Here is a 15,126-nt window from a genome sequence, read left to right on the forward strand (position 1 = left end):
ACCTCTCACTGACCTTCCTGTTTCTTGCCATTTCTCAGTCTCCAGATTCTTCAGGCATCCTCACACGACCTATGAAACTTAAAAATTATCTTTGACTTTGTCCCTGTGTTATGGACCTGCTTCTCTCTCTAGCTGGTAACTCAGAATGACTCCCATTCACATGGCCCTAGCCTCTCCTTCACCTCTGTGCCCTGTTTGAGGAGTTCCCAGCAAGCTCAGTACTAGTCTAGGGTAGGACCATCAATCATCCACTTTGACAGGCATTTAATCTCTCCTCACCATCAGCTCTCATTCCTCAGGCTATAAACATGATCAAATTTCTGACATTCTTAAGAAACTCCCCTCTTGACCCTGACTGCCCCTCAAGTTACCACCATCAACTCCCATGTCCTCTCCCTGGGCAAGTACATGCTGTGTGTTTAAGTGCTGTGTTTCTCTGCCCTTTCCTCCCCACTTCATAACCAAGCTTTAAAAATAATATATCTCTGGGGCAGGGGTTGTGGCTCAGTGGTAGAGCATTTGCCTAGCATGTGTGAGGCATTGGGTACAATTCTCAGCACACATGTAATTTAAAAATAGATCCATCAACAACTAAAAAATACATATATTTTAAAAAAATTATCTATCTCTGCTGCTTCATCTTCTCAACAAGATGTCTGCCTACCTGAAATCTGGTTTCTGCCTTCACAAGTAGGGCACAGAAATAGTTCTGGTCTGGAAACTGATATCCAACCTTTCAGAAGTTCTAAGATGTAAACTTTTTAATTTCCAAGAAAGGCAATATATTTGTCCTTCTGGAAGAGGTTAGTGGTAGTGGTGAAGTGCAGGGATCCTGACTATACTTCTTGGTTCTTAACAGTCTCCACTTCATCAACTGGTATAAGCTACTCCTTGCCACCCCATCTTCCCTGTTCCAGATTTTCTTGACCTTTCTTTTTCCTCTTCATCTGTTTTGCTGACTGCTTTTATTCTGTTTACACTTAAAGGAAAACATTCATGAGACTCTAGTTCTCATTTCCAGGACTGGCTCAGCTCTGGATCCAGCCTCCTTGTCTGGAGCACTAACATCTTCCCCAGGCAAGGTTTGCCCCACACTCAGGAATCCTGACTTCCATGGGGTAATTCTGCTGGGACTCTCTTGGAGTCCTACAGCTACCACGATGTGCGGGGAGGGAAGAGGAAGGGAGGCAGGGGGCTGAGGATAAGGGGCAAAGGTTTCATAAACAGCATTCTGCTTGCTCCTAATTGTTTCAAGGTTTCCTGTAGGGATGAGGAGGGAGGGGTATGATGGGCTTGTTTTACTTACTGTGAAGGATCATGAAACTGGCTAATGATACCTCAGGAAAAACAGTGGATAAAATTATCACTCACCTCTCTCACTTCACCACTACCACTAATCTCTTCCAGAAGGACAAATACATCTCCTTTCCCAGAGATGAAAGAAAGTTTACATCTTAGAATAACTCTCCATTTCCTTTTGCCCAAGCTCAGGTTCTGACTGGAGCTGATAAAAAGAATTTGCCTTTCAGGCCACATGTTGAAGCAATTACCTCCATCTTTAAGTGTGGAATATGACCCAGGGAATTACTGACCAATGACAGAGGACTACAACCAGACTGGCAATCTGAAACTAGAATGAAATAATGGGCCATGGAAAGACATGTAAGAAAAAAATATGTTCCTTTGCCCTTTGATGCAAACGACCTGAGTCTTGCCAGGAAGCCTGGATCATGAGTAACACTGTGCAGAGAAGAAGTGCTTACAGTAAAGTTTGAGTCCAGATTCAGTCCCCACTAACTAGACCATCTCGCTGAACCTCAGTCTTACCTATAAAAAGAGGTTAATGTATCACTCCTTGCTGTGGTCTAAGACGCTCAACATCAAACAAGATAAACATGAAAAAACTAGTTATTTGTGCCTCATGAATCTCCCAGAGGGAATTCTAGAGAATATTTGGGAAATGCCCGCTTTCTTCACACATGACTCAGTGTCTCACCTCCTTGAATGGATTTGTGCTTCTTCCAGATCATATACATGGACCTGTTTAATATTCTCTGAGACAGAAATACCTTTTTACTAGCCAGGCACTGATCAAGTGTCCTAGGCCCCCAAACCCCCTGCTCAACATCTTAACTTATACAGGCCATTTGTATGATAGTGAATTTTTAAAACACAAGAATAATTTTACAATTCTAGGTGGTAGTAGAGTTGGATGACGTAGAGTCCATATTATATCCTGTAAGAAAAGTCCATATTATAACATGTAAGAAAAACATGTCCATCAACCTTCCCAAACCAACTGCCAGTAGTTAGTTATAGAAGCTCATGTCCACTGACTCCTAATCCCCTACACTGTCACTCTGCATGCTTCACCTAAAAGGCATCCAAAGCAATAAAGCTGACCAAACCCAAAAACTTTGGGTCAGGTGGGAGACCTGAAACAAAGGCTGTTGTCACCCAGGGTTTCCCATAGCAGTAGGGTAGTATCTTCACAAAGAAATGGAGGTTTTCCTTTTGGCACTGTATATCACTTCTGTTCTTGATGTTAATTATATCTGTAAATAGCCAGTCTCTGGGAAAAATTTCTCTGTGGCTGACGCCCTAGGTAAAACCTCTGATCCACTAGGTGCCATGAGCTTCTTCCCTGAGATCATGCTCCTCTGGAGAAGGGTCAGTGATCAAGGCAAAGAAGCTCAATGTGCAGAAATGAACCAGATCTCAGAAAATCCACAGAGGCCACTTTAGAAAAAGCCATGTGGCCTGAAATATACCAACAGACCCAGAGGAGCTTTTCCTGATATAGAGATTTTGTCACCAGCACAGTCTGAGCAAATCATGAGGAAGTCACTGACTCAGGCTATATTCCTGGGGTGCAATTCTGGGCCCTGGGTTCAGATGGCTTCATTATGTAGCTGGGTAAATGTGCAGATGTGCTCAAGAACCAGAGACAGTCCCCATTAACTCTTGATGGGAGCACCTTCAGAGCTCTATATCCAGGCCCAGACAGTTCCAGATCAATGAAGCTGACTCAGGTTGTCCCTCATTTAAAGACCTATGTATACACTTCCTGAGAAATGTCTTGTCTTAATGGGGAAAGTTTCCTGGAAAAGCCAGACATGCTCAATGAGTCTGAGACCATATTCGAAGAAGCTACTTCTTCAGGCAGTTCCCAGGGGTACTCAGAGCGTCTCCCTTCCCACCCTGCACCCAGCAGAGGGTCGCAGATAAGAAATATTATTGTGTGCTCAAATGTGTCCCCAGTCTATGTTCTGCTCATATGGACCTGCCCCTGTGCTGACTCTCTGTTTCTGGTTTGCCTGTCTAATCCCAAGATGGGGGTCTTCATGTTCTCTCCTTCTGGAGGTTCAATGAGTTCACATACAGATGAAAACAGCTGGGAGCTGAGAGATGAACAATAAGCAAGGACTGAGTTGGGCTAGGCTGAGAGGTGCCTGGCTCATGAGTTGGGTGGGAGATAACTCTTCCTCTTGGCCTCCTGAAGGAGGTTGACATTGGGTATGAGAGCAGCTGTGGGATGGGCTTGCTGGAGCCTGAGGACAGAATCTGGGCTATGTTTATTTGGGGTTCCTTAAGTCCCCCAGTGATATTTCAGTCAGAAATGAGAACAAAGTCTAGAGTAGACTTCAGATTAGAGGCTTGCAGGCTACTCTTGACCTATAGATGTATACTCTGATTCGCATGACATTTTAAATTAGTTGGCAATATAGAAAAATAAATACTTTTAAATCTTTAATTCAAGACTTTTTGTGAAAAATAGGACTATCTAGCATTATGCAGCTCATACAGGCAGTCAACTGGAATTGAATAATAATTGCCACCATTAGGATGCATTCAATGTGCAGAGTATCAGAAGCAGCATCCCTAGGGATGCACTGTGTCTGCAGGCAGTCAGAAGGACCCACTGGAGACAGGAAAAGGGTCTCGTTCAGATAAGCCAGGCTTGGATCAGGGCAGGAATGGTCTAAGGCTAGCAGAAGGAGGCAATTGTTTGCCTCCATTCTCTGCCTCTAGGCCATGAGTCATTCCTGCTCCTAATACCAGAAGCCAAGAGCCCTGCAGCTTAGGATATCTCTGCCAATTTGAACAGGTCTCTGCCTGCCCCCAGTTCAGAGGACATGTAAATACTCTAAGCTGTAGATGGCATTACATCAGTGCTGTGATACAAGAATCAAGTGTCTATACAGATAGCATCAAGCAGATTTCAGGAAAGCAATAGCATGTGCAAAAACTTGAGATGCTCAAGTGTGTCCCATGTCTTAAACAAACAATGTGTCAAGAAATTTTACATTTGAAAGATTGAGAGAACACAATGAAACCTTATGGGCACAAAAATAACTTGGTCAAGCTCAGGAAGATCTTAAAACCCAAAAGTGGCAAATAAAGAGCTACCATATTTCCAAATATACCAGGTCACAACATCCACCTCTATGTATGGTACATGCAAATTATCTCAACTCATTATACACAAGAAAGAAGATCTAGAATAAACAGATACAAAGGGTAATTGATCTTAAGACTTTTTAAAAAGTCTAAAATGCCATCCAGGGGGTAATGCCAGACACTCTCCATGTGGTGCTGGGCACCTACATCAGACTCCTTGACACAGAGACTCTGAGGATGGAGCAGAAACACAGCCAAAGAGAGATGTAGAACAGTCCAGAAGAGAAGCCAGGGCAGCCAGGCAGATAACTCAGGCACTACAATGCATTCATTCTCTGACTTCTGATTATGTGATTACTCACCAGACACCACGTTCCTGAAATATCAACCTTCTGACATTTTTCTCACGTGTTCCCTTCTGCACTCAAATTTTTGTGGTTTCTTTTTGGATTATTCACAACACTCCATCATCTTCCTCCCTTATCCTTTCCATCTCAAAACCACACTTGTGCAGACTTGAAAATATAATCTAGTGCGATGTTTTATGCACTCTTCATGAAAATGCTCCCTTGACATTTTAGATTTTTCCCATCACACTATTTTCCTTCCTGAGTCTTCAAAAGAAACATTCATGACAACAACAACAAAAGAATTGACTCCTATTGCTACTCAGATTTTCAGGGAATATTGTAAACAAGAGAAATGACATATGAATCTAAAAAGAAAGCCAAATAGAGCCAACAACAGGGTAACTTATTAATCAGTTATGAAAAGATAAACTAACAACAATCTCTGAGTTGTTAACACAGTTTTTATGAAGACATATGCATAAAAATACTGACCCCCCCCCCTTTTTTTTTCTTTAAGTTCTTCAAATGAAACTCTGGAATTAAGGCGTTTTATTTTAAGACCAAAGGTAAAATGCAAAGCCTATATTTATTACTATACTGTCAAGAAACATTTTAATTTTAGGCTGATCACAACAATAAAAAAATGTTGGAGCTTGAGGGAAAGTTTATAAGCAGTTATCTAATTGAATCCACTCATTTTAAAGGAATGATTTTTGTTCTTTGAAGAAATGGTTGGCACCTTTTATATGCCAAGTACCATTTGGGAGTTACAAAGCATATACACATAAACTTCAGGAATGGTTTAATTAAAAAAAAATAATAACTGAAAATTCAAGAATAATTTAAGTTAATGTTAATAGTTTAATTTAAAAATCTCAGGCTGGGGATGTGGCTCAAGCGGTAGCGAGCTTGCCTGGCATGCGTGTGGCCCGGGTTCGATCCTCAGCACTACATACAAAAAACAAAGATGGTGTGTCCGCCAAGAACTAAAAAATAAATATTAATATTCTCTCTCTTTCTCTTTAAAAAAAAACAAAAAATAAAAAATAAAAATCTAATTAGCATCTAAAGTTGAGCCCCTAAAGTTGTAATAACTTCAGCTCATTTTACAATAAAGTAAACCTATTCAGGAAAAGAATGGTTACATCAAATATGATAGTTTCACTAAAAAAAATCATATTGTAAATGACAGTAACAATGACTATACAGCAAAAGTTTTAAAATGGAAAAAAGTCACCATATTCTATTAATCACACAAAACCTGAGAGCAGAATTGTATCCCTGTATGATCATGGCTTTGTAAATTATGTGAACGCATAATGAACACATCCAAAAGAAAAGAAGGAAAGGACATTATTTGAACATTAGGGAAGCAGCTAATTTTTTTTTCATTTTGATGCCTATTAAATTATATTAAGATGCTCTTCATGTAATGATTTGTATCGAAGAAAACCACAGAGTGAGAGGGAGTAAAATGAGAGTGGCAAAAGAGCAGAAAATAAGCTGACAAATTGACATTCTAAAACCCAGGTGCCACTAGCAGTCAAACTGTGGTTCCTGTGATAAGAGCAGGGTGACACAGCCAGTGGAGCTCTCAGCACCAGGCCTAGAGAAAGTGTGGCCTAGGAATCTGTCTAACCAGCTCAGCAGGTTATTCCTCTCAGGCTGGCCCTTCTCCACCCTCACTCTCGGGCTGGTTTCACCTGCTGTCTAAACACTGCACACTGAGCAGCCAGTTCTACCTCCAGGCGGGCTGGGAAAGTAAGCAGAGCACAGAAGGGGGCTTTAACACAGGAGCTGATTCAAGCCCAGTGCCCTTCCACCCCACCTGACCTTACCTGTTGAAGCATTTCTTCAGCAGCATTGAGTTTCACCTGGTGTCCTTCCAGACACACTTCTAAGTCCCGAATCTTCTCTCCTTGGGCTTCCACTTGGTCTGTGAGAACACTCACCTGTTCCAGGAAATAAAGCACCAAACAGTAGAGTGGCAGGGACTGTATGAGAGCAAAGTTTCCCCACTGAGTATGAGCAGTGAAAGTGCAACACTGACTCATGTGTGAGGAGGAACAGCTTTTCTCTTAGGTGAGTAGAAGGTGGGGGAAGTGTCCTGGATGAAGGCAACACTAGTTCTTACCTTACCAGGTAGTCTTGGTCAATGCCCAAACGATGTTGGTCACATTCCTGCTCTTGACAGACTCCAGAGAAAAGCACCCAACAGCCAGGAGAGCTGCCTCTAGGTTGGACTCCTGTTCCTGATTCCTCTAACAGAGCAGTGCGACCTCAAGGCATATCTCAGCTGGCTTGCCAGAGCTTCTGCCACCTCATGTGGAAGAGCAATCCAAACCTCTATGGAAACCAACCAATGACCTAACCTCTCTCATAAGGGTGTGAGGACTACTCACCTATCAGGCAAGTGTTTTGAAGTAATTAAGGAATGTGGGACACAAAGGGCATGTATTAGCACTGACAAAACTTGGCTCCAGAGAGGTTTTTGTGCTTCACAGGCCAAAACATGACTTTAAGTCATTCATATACAGAAGCCACACTGCACATATGTGGTAGAAAAGAGTCATTTTTCTGAGGAACCCTGAGATTCTCTATGGAAAACATTAATAAAAACCCACTTATAATAAGTTATTTAAATTATGCCCTAAATACATACTGTGAGGGTTTTCATAGTCTTCTCTTTCTTTTCCTTTCTTCCTTTCTTTCTTTCTTTCATTAGGAGATACCCCAAATCAGGAAGATGAATAAGAGAATAGGTGGCCTCCCAAAAGCAAAGAAATCAATAGTTGGTAATACTTTTTGGGTGGAGTCATTGTTGTTCACAAATAGATTATTCTAAATTATTTCTCAATCTATAATGGAATGATAGATGGAGCATGAAAGAGATAATGTGAGTTAATTTATGAGTATTTAAATAAACTGTACGACTTAGAAAGTTTCCATTTAAAAAGAAATGAATCTAAACTAACAGGCTTTAACCCTTCCATGTTTATGTTCCCAAATAATGAATGAATTATTGGAACATATTCCTGACATTGATGCATGGTTTGCTAATATTTCAATTTTAATTAAAAAATTGGGCTCCTTCTGTCAACTAGACCCATCTTAAACAATAAACCTTTTTTGTGTTTTTGTGCTTGTTTTTTATCCTTGTTCAATACTGTTGGTACCCATTTCAACTACTAATTCCACTTTCAAAAGAGCAGGATTCTGGGGGATTGGTTCTGCTTTCTGGGACTCAAGAGTTCTCGTTTAGAAAGGATGTTTTATGGTTAATCCCATTATGAGGATTAACACCTATATGTCTACACTATGCCTTGGGGCCATGTGCTAGTGATACCCTGAGGAATAATATATAGTCTTCAGAATTCTATAGCTCATGGTTCAGCTGCACATAAGACTAAAGGGATCTCGAGACTTCTACACGTATTATGAATGGTGAGGTGTAGAAAATAAACACAAAACACATAAAGATCCTACAATGTAACCTTCATTCAATAAAGACAAATATATTTTGAACCCTTTCTACATACTGGGCATAATATTAGGTAAAGAGGGATACAAAAGGGGGTGAGGGGATGAAAATCTTTGCCTTAAAGGAATTATACTATAATTTAGACAAAGATTTTTATTTTGCTTTTCATTAATCCTAGAAGCAAACTATTTTGTTATGTATGTTTGTCTTGTGTTCTATGAATAGAAAAATAAATAGGAACACATCCTGTACCAAGGACTCAAATTAATTCAGTCTGGCTAAACTGCTGTGGGAGTTAAGCAAGAGGCTATACCCCACTGAGGATCTGTCTAACCAACTCCAGAGGCCCCCAAGGAACAGGAACAGGAGCGAGCATGTAAAAGCTGCTTTGAGAGTCTGTCTACAAGCTTGCCTAGAAACCACTGGGGTCAACTTCTGCTTCCTGGTAAGTAGCTTCCCAACTGTGTTAAGATTATCTAAACAGGGATTATTCAAGAATTTGAAATTTAAAAAAAAAATGAATGTAACAGCATTTTGACACAGGACTTCTTTATTAAATTATAATCCTCTCTAAATAGAAACGTGTTATTTCAATCACAAAGAGTCCCAGTTCAAAAGTTTGCAATTTCATACTATTTACTACAAAATTCTAAATTGAATACTTCTTTATTAATCATGTCATTAGGAGGGAGTTTCAAAGTAGACATTCTTTAAAACATCTGTGCAGTAAAATCTGGCCATGCTACTCTCAGGTGGCTCCCTACTTCTTCAAAGTAGGGACTGTAGACATGATGGCCCTTGCTGTTCTTTCTGCACACTAAGCATGCTCCTGCCTCAGTGTGTGGGCTGGACTGACTACTGCCTCTGCTGGAATGTTCTTCTCCAAGTATCAGCACAGCTCCCCTCTTAGCTTCCTCCTGACACGGAGACCTTCCCTAACTTCCTTATCTGGCTTCACTTTCCTCCTGAATACTTATCGCCACCAGAAATATTTTATTTATTGGTTTGTTTATTACTGTCCTCTCCCTACCCCATCCTACTCCCTGCCTCTCTCTCTTTCTCTACAAGAATAGGGACTTGATCTATTTTGTTCACTGTTGTATACCCAGCACCTAAAACCAGTATCTGACAGATGAGTTGTAGATACTCAATTATTTTATAATGAATGAGTGATTTTAAAATCATTGAAGTAAAAAGAACAAAAGTAGGGTGCAAATCTCCTCCTCTATTCCACCGTCAGTTTTATTCATCACCCTTCAAGCTTTTTAAGGAGCTATGATTAGGATATTAATCTTTATATTCTCCAATTGTCAATTAACATCTGATGTATACCAGACCTCAAACCTTGCTAAATTGATTTATGTATTTGAGGCTAACACAGCAGAGTTCCTGCTTCAGTAATAGCCTTCCTGTGAGAATGTCTAACTTCCTATAGTACCAACACAGGTTTTCAGAAGTGAAAAAGCTTCTTTGGCTCACTTTCTCTATGGGAAGTTTAGGAGTTCCTCTGTTTGAAGCAAGAAAGCCATCAAAGGCTTAGCCCATGTTACCAGCTCCAGGGGATTTGGCATCAATGTGATCAGTCTAGATTTAGCTTCAGACACTTTGGACTTGATTCCGTTAGCGTTTACTCTGAGGCCTGCATCACTCAGAGACATTTTATTAGTGATTTGAAGATGATCTCATCTCCCTTACAAGACTGTGATCCTGAGGACAGGACCCATTTTGTTCATTCTTAGCACCAGGTCATCAGCCTGGCCACAAGGCTTCAAGTGTGTAGAGGCAGGTGCTTAGTGGTGTATAATATAAATGAATGAATCACAGTCCTCCAAAGTCAAGTAAGCTAAATTGTGTTACTTTCTGCTTTTAGAAAAAGCCTGTTTGAAAAACATACACTCTGGGAGCAGGAATACTCCAACAGAGAAAGCCCCTATCGCTTGGGGAAGATACAGAGCTACAGGTAACAGGTAAACTGGTTTCCATCCAAAAGCACCCACCTGTAATATGAGGGACTCCTTATCTCCTTCTAGACGTGCCAAGCGTTCCTGGTAGGTTTCATTACTAGCAGCACCATGGTGATTTGCCTGGGACTAAAGAGAGGGGAAAGAATACAATTACAAAGCTAGAAAAACACTACCTGCTTTCAAATGGAGTGTGTAGTGTATGCAATTTGTGAAGACAGTTTCATTGATTATATGTGCAAAACCATCTACCAAAACAGGAAGCCACAGATTACAAAACTACTACAAGGAAGATCAGACCACATGCCACTGAAAGGTGTGTTCCTTGGAAGTGGTGCAACCACCCTGATGACCTCACCCTTGGCCTGGAGGCCTCCACAAAGCTCCAGGCCAGCAGTGCTTGGCTTGACTGGACATGCTGGGTCTGGTTCAGCTAAAGGCACAGCCTGCCAGAGTCAAAGCAACAATGAGGGTCTATTCTTTTTTAGGTTGGTACTGGAGATTGAACCCTGGAGTACTTTACCACTGAGCTGCATCCCCAGCCCCTTTTATTTTTTGAGACAGGGTTTCACTAAGTTGCTTAAGGCCTTGCTAATTTGCTGAAGTTGGCCTTGGACTTGTGATCCTCCTGCCTCAGCCTCCAGAGTGGCTGGGATTACAGGAATTGCCACTGCATCCATTGAGGGTCTGCTCTTTGAGACCAAGGGAGTTGGTACCATTCATTAAGGAACTGTGTGGGAACAACTCCTACACAGATCTTGGCAATTTTCACAGCAAGATTCTTCAGAGACCATGCACACCTTGCAGCATGGAGGCCCATCCTGAACATCATTCTACATACATATCCCTTCCCACCGAAATTCTAACCCTGATTAAGACTTTGGCAGCCAGGTTGGCATACTATATTTCTGTAGCATAGAAAGAGAGAGAAGCAAGCTACATAGAAACATCTTGAGTAGAACCTAAATAAGAGATAGAGGATCTTAAAGAGCTAAGCAGAGGGAAAATACAGGAAATACAAATAGCCAAAAATTACAGAAAACAGAGGAAAGGGAGAGAATGTAAAATGGCAGAGTAGAGACAGAATCTTATAAAATGTTCTGAGCATAGAGATATAGGAGCTGTCACTTTCTAGGGTGTGTCTGACCTGGTTATAGGTAGGGAGGAGAGAAGGAGCTGCTAATGGCATTGAACTGGCCCCAATACCACCAGTGGACACTTCCTCCATATCAAATGACAGGCTGAAGCCAGGGGCCTACAATAGGCCATTTAGTGGGTTGATAGTCTGAAAAAGTAGATGTCATTGCTAAATGTGGAAGTTATTATCCTCATAATCTGGGCTGGTCCATGACATCAATGCTCCAATATTCATGAAGCAGGTATTTTCTACCCCAGAGGAAAGACAATATTATGCAAATAGGCAAGACAGAGAGGCCCAGGGTTGGCCCACCTTGTCCTGGCATATTTCTCTGCATTTCAACATTGCAAGTGGGCTTTCCAACCTCTCTCTCGGTGAGAAAGAACCCCTCCTTCCTCCTGTCATCTTACCCCTCCCCAAGATACTACCTAGCTGAGATAAGGTGGCAGAGTCATTCTCAGTTCTAGAGCAGAAATAGGGACCAACCATTCCACATTCAAGCCCTGGTATCTCACTAATGAGAGAAGCATTGGATGTTTGTTGAAGAAACTGTGGGAGGCTGAGCCCAGGAGCGCTTCCCAGGGCACCTGTGCCAGGCACTGTCTAGATGGCACATGGCGCACGGCGCCTGCTGCCACACCACTGCCTTTTATTCCTGCCTTGCTGAAGCTTGAGTTTTGTCCATTGTTATAGAAGTTCTTTCATGCCCCAGACAAAGCGCCTTAACAATCACAAATGACTTCTTTTTTGCCAAGGGCAGTTTATTGTTTTGACATTAATTAATATTTCAGGAACTCTAACATGGCCAAATTTTCTGCCTAGCATCCAAGGATACAGCATAACTTATATTATCTCAGAACCTGACAAGGAAAAATAGGAAATTCTTAATAGCAGGGGAAATCCTCTGTTAAAGAATTCACAATGATGGACTGGGATTGTGGCTCAGTGGTATAGCACTTGCCTAGCATGTGTGAGACCCTTATTTCGATCCTTACACCACATAAAAATAATAAAATAATAAAGGTATTGTGTCCATCTAAAACTAAAAAAATATCACTATGATGATTTTTAGTGGGCAGAAATTCAGCCATTTGTAATAACTGACCTCCAACTGACACTCTGCACATCAGACCCCAGGGCCAAAGTCAGCATGTTCATGGATCACCCAGCACTGTGGTATAACTTGTCCAGTAGGAAATGGGGAGAAGGCAAAAGGGTAGATCCTTCTACAAGACTCCAGCAAGCCACCACACCCACTGTGCTGTATTCAAGTGGCTTGCAATATGCTCCTTTAGTGAATACTTATAATTTTATATTGTCTTGGCAATATAAAACAGAAATATAAAATATAAATACATGTTGAACTTTTTCACACCAGAAGCAGGGTTCAGTCACCCTTAATACGGTTCCCAATAATATATTCCAACAGAATGGCTCCAGCTAGATCAGAGACAACTCAGAAGCATCTCTTCTGTTTATCAGGCTGGAAGGAATGGTCCTTTCCTTTAAAGGGACCATTAGACATATGCCTGCAATTAAAGTAACCACCTCTCAGTCACTTCTTGAACCTTCTGCCTGTTTCTTTAAACTCACTAATTAAAGTTCCCCATGGAAAATCAGTTTGGATAGCACTCTGTGTGCAATATGAAAGTAGGGGTTCACAAGTCATCTCTCTTTCCCTGCTTTTCCCCCCTGACCTCCATGTGTGTGGAGGCAGCTGGAACAGTAGCTACTACCTGAACTGATAATAAAACTCATTCAAAACAGTCCCTCATTATAATAAAAGGTCAACCCATCCAGACTTCCAGAAGGTCAGCCATTTGTAATAACTGACCCCCAAATAAGGTTAAGAAAGCAAGTTAGAATCATCAGTTAAAAGGCAAAATGTATGCCCCAAAATTCATATCATATGCTAGAAATGGATCAAAAATCTGGATTCACTCTAGTGCCAATAGAAGAGAACATGGTCAGTTAAAAGACACATGGATCAGTAAAGGAAAATCAAACTGCTTAGGAGAGACAACTTATTCCTGGGCAAGAGAGAAACCACTTCTGTTATCAAAACAAACTGGATCCACAACTTCCATGAGGACACCTTTAAAGTAAACACAGCCTAGTAAAAAGCATTGCTTTTGTGTGATGCTCACAAAATATGTCTAAGGCTGATGGATAAGAGGGACTAAAGTAATTCTAAGAAACCCATATGGTATGGTGCAAGCACAGTGCTTTCAATGGACAGCAAGTACTTACGTAGCACCCAAGACTTGCCAGGCACTGATGAGAGCACTATGTGCATTAAGTCACTTAATCCTTCCCATGACTTCATGAGATGGATGCCATTTTTATTCCTATTTTACAAATAAAGGAACTAAGGCACAAAGTATTTTAACAAGACACAAGTGGACAATTTGCCCAGATTACTATATAGCAAATTAGTATGCTTTCTGTTGTTACAGGTTAATTGAGGAGCAGATCAAGTATAAATTTTGTTTTATATATTCTAATTATAGGATTACTCACTTAAGGTGGAAAATGTCTTTAATGGGAGAGCGGCTATATAAACAATGGTTCATCCATAATCTGAACAATTTGTATTATTTTAAAACATGAGATAGGTACTTAGAGACATTGAATAATAAAAAAAGATGTAAAAAAAATCACGTGGCATCATACCAGAAAATATAACCCAAAGTTATTTACATATCTATAAAAATAAATAGAAAAGGTATCCAAAATGTCACCTGGTGGTCTTTTAATAGTGCCATCTTCTGGAGAAGAGTCTGGGGTATAGAAAGTGAAATTGGGAGGTATGATCAAGGAAACATTACTTTAACCATAGTGTCTTAAAAAAATATTTTTTCTTGAGTATTTAAGATACATTTTAAAATCTAGAAGCACTGCTCAAGGAATTAGGACAGTGACGCTTGTATTTTCTTTTCCTAATAGACTCAAGGGTATGATCCTCTCCCAGTAGTTATACCGGTCCATTGGGCAGTGGTACTCAAGGCAGAGCGGTACTCAAGAGCAGCGCTCTTCTCACAAAACTTGTTATCCAGCAAGCTTCTATTCGGTATTAAACAGCATTGAAATAGAGATGGCATTCCAGACAGAATTTTACAGTGTTGCCATCCTTGTGTTTTGGTGAGGTACAGAGCCATGTTTTCACTGTCTAGATAGGACTTACTTCTTAAGAAAATTTCAGCCTCTCAGAAGAGAACAGGTTAGGGTAAAATGCCATCTCCACCTGGAGAAGAGCTGGGAAAGCACTTGAGAAGAGGGCCAAGAAGAGGATTTTTAAGAATGATCTTCTTGGGCTGGAGTTGTGGCTCAGTGGTAGAGTACTGACCTAGCATGTGTGAGGCACTGGGTTCGATCCTCAGCACCACATATAAATAAATAAAATAAAGGTTCATGGACAACTTTAAAAAAAATAAAGTAAAAGCCTTTAAAAAAAAAAGAATGATCTTCTGAATGCCAATATTCTTTAGCCAAAGGTGAGGATTTGAGTTTGGGTAAAGAAACTTATACTCCTTAGCCTAAATAGCCAACACATTCAATCACTTTATGATGTCATCCTTGCTCTATCAAATGGCTGCATTATCAGGGCATAATAGCCACATAGTAATCAAAATGTGATTTCAATTTGTTGGGAAACATTTTAAGAAACAGAGTTAAGACACAGCTCTGTTTTGCTCTACTTTGTCAGAAGGTACATCTGCTCTCTTAATTCAAATAGTGGAATTACAGTGGAAGTCTTAGATCAACACTGAGGTCACATATCTAAGTTCCTGAGTG

At 40.7% G+C, this 15,126-nt stretch overlaps 1 protein-coding gene across 12 annotated transcripts in view; it reads right to left on the reverse strand.

Moving 5' to 3' along the window:
• Positions 1–15,126, reverse strand: part of Ppfibp2 (PPFIA binding protein 2) — a 157,805-nt gene that overhangs the window by 61,185 nt on the left and 81,494 nt on the right. For 10 of the 12 annotated variants that reach the window (XM_058576917.1, XM_058576918.1, XM_058576919.1 and 7 more), the window contains 2 exons: positions 10,230–10,322; positions 6,590–6,703 (listed from right to left, as the gene is read on the reverse strand). In XM_058576917.1, coding sequence (XP_058432900.1) covers positions 6,590–6,703; positions 10,230–10,322 — 207 coding nt within the window. Of the gene's footprint in view, positions 1–13; positions 5,149–6,589; positions 6,704–6,885; positions 10,182–10,229; positions 10,323–15,126 lie in introns of those variants that run through there. The other 2 variants (XM_058576926.1, XM_058576925.1) reach the window with 2 other exon arrangements.

This window comes from Marmota monax, unplaced genomic scaffold (assembly GCF_021218885.2).
Source record: "Marmota monax isolate L192 unplaced genomic scaffold, Marmota_monax_Labrador192_F-V1.1 WCK01_AAM20220418_F8-fsc00061, whole genome shotgun sequence".
NCBI classification, from domain to species: domain Eukaryota; kingdom Metazoa; phylum Chordata; class Mammalia; order Rodentia; family Sciuridae; genus Marmota; species Marmota monax.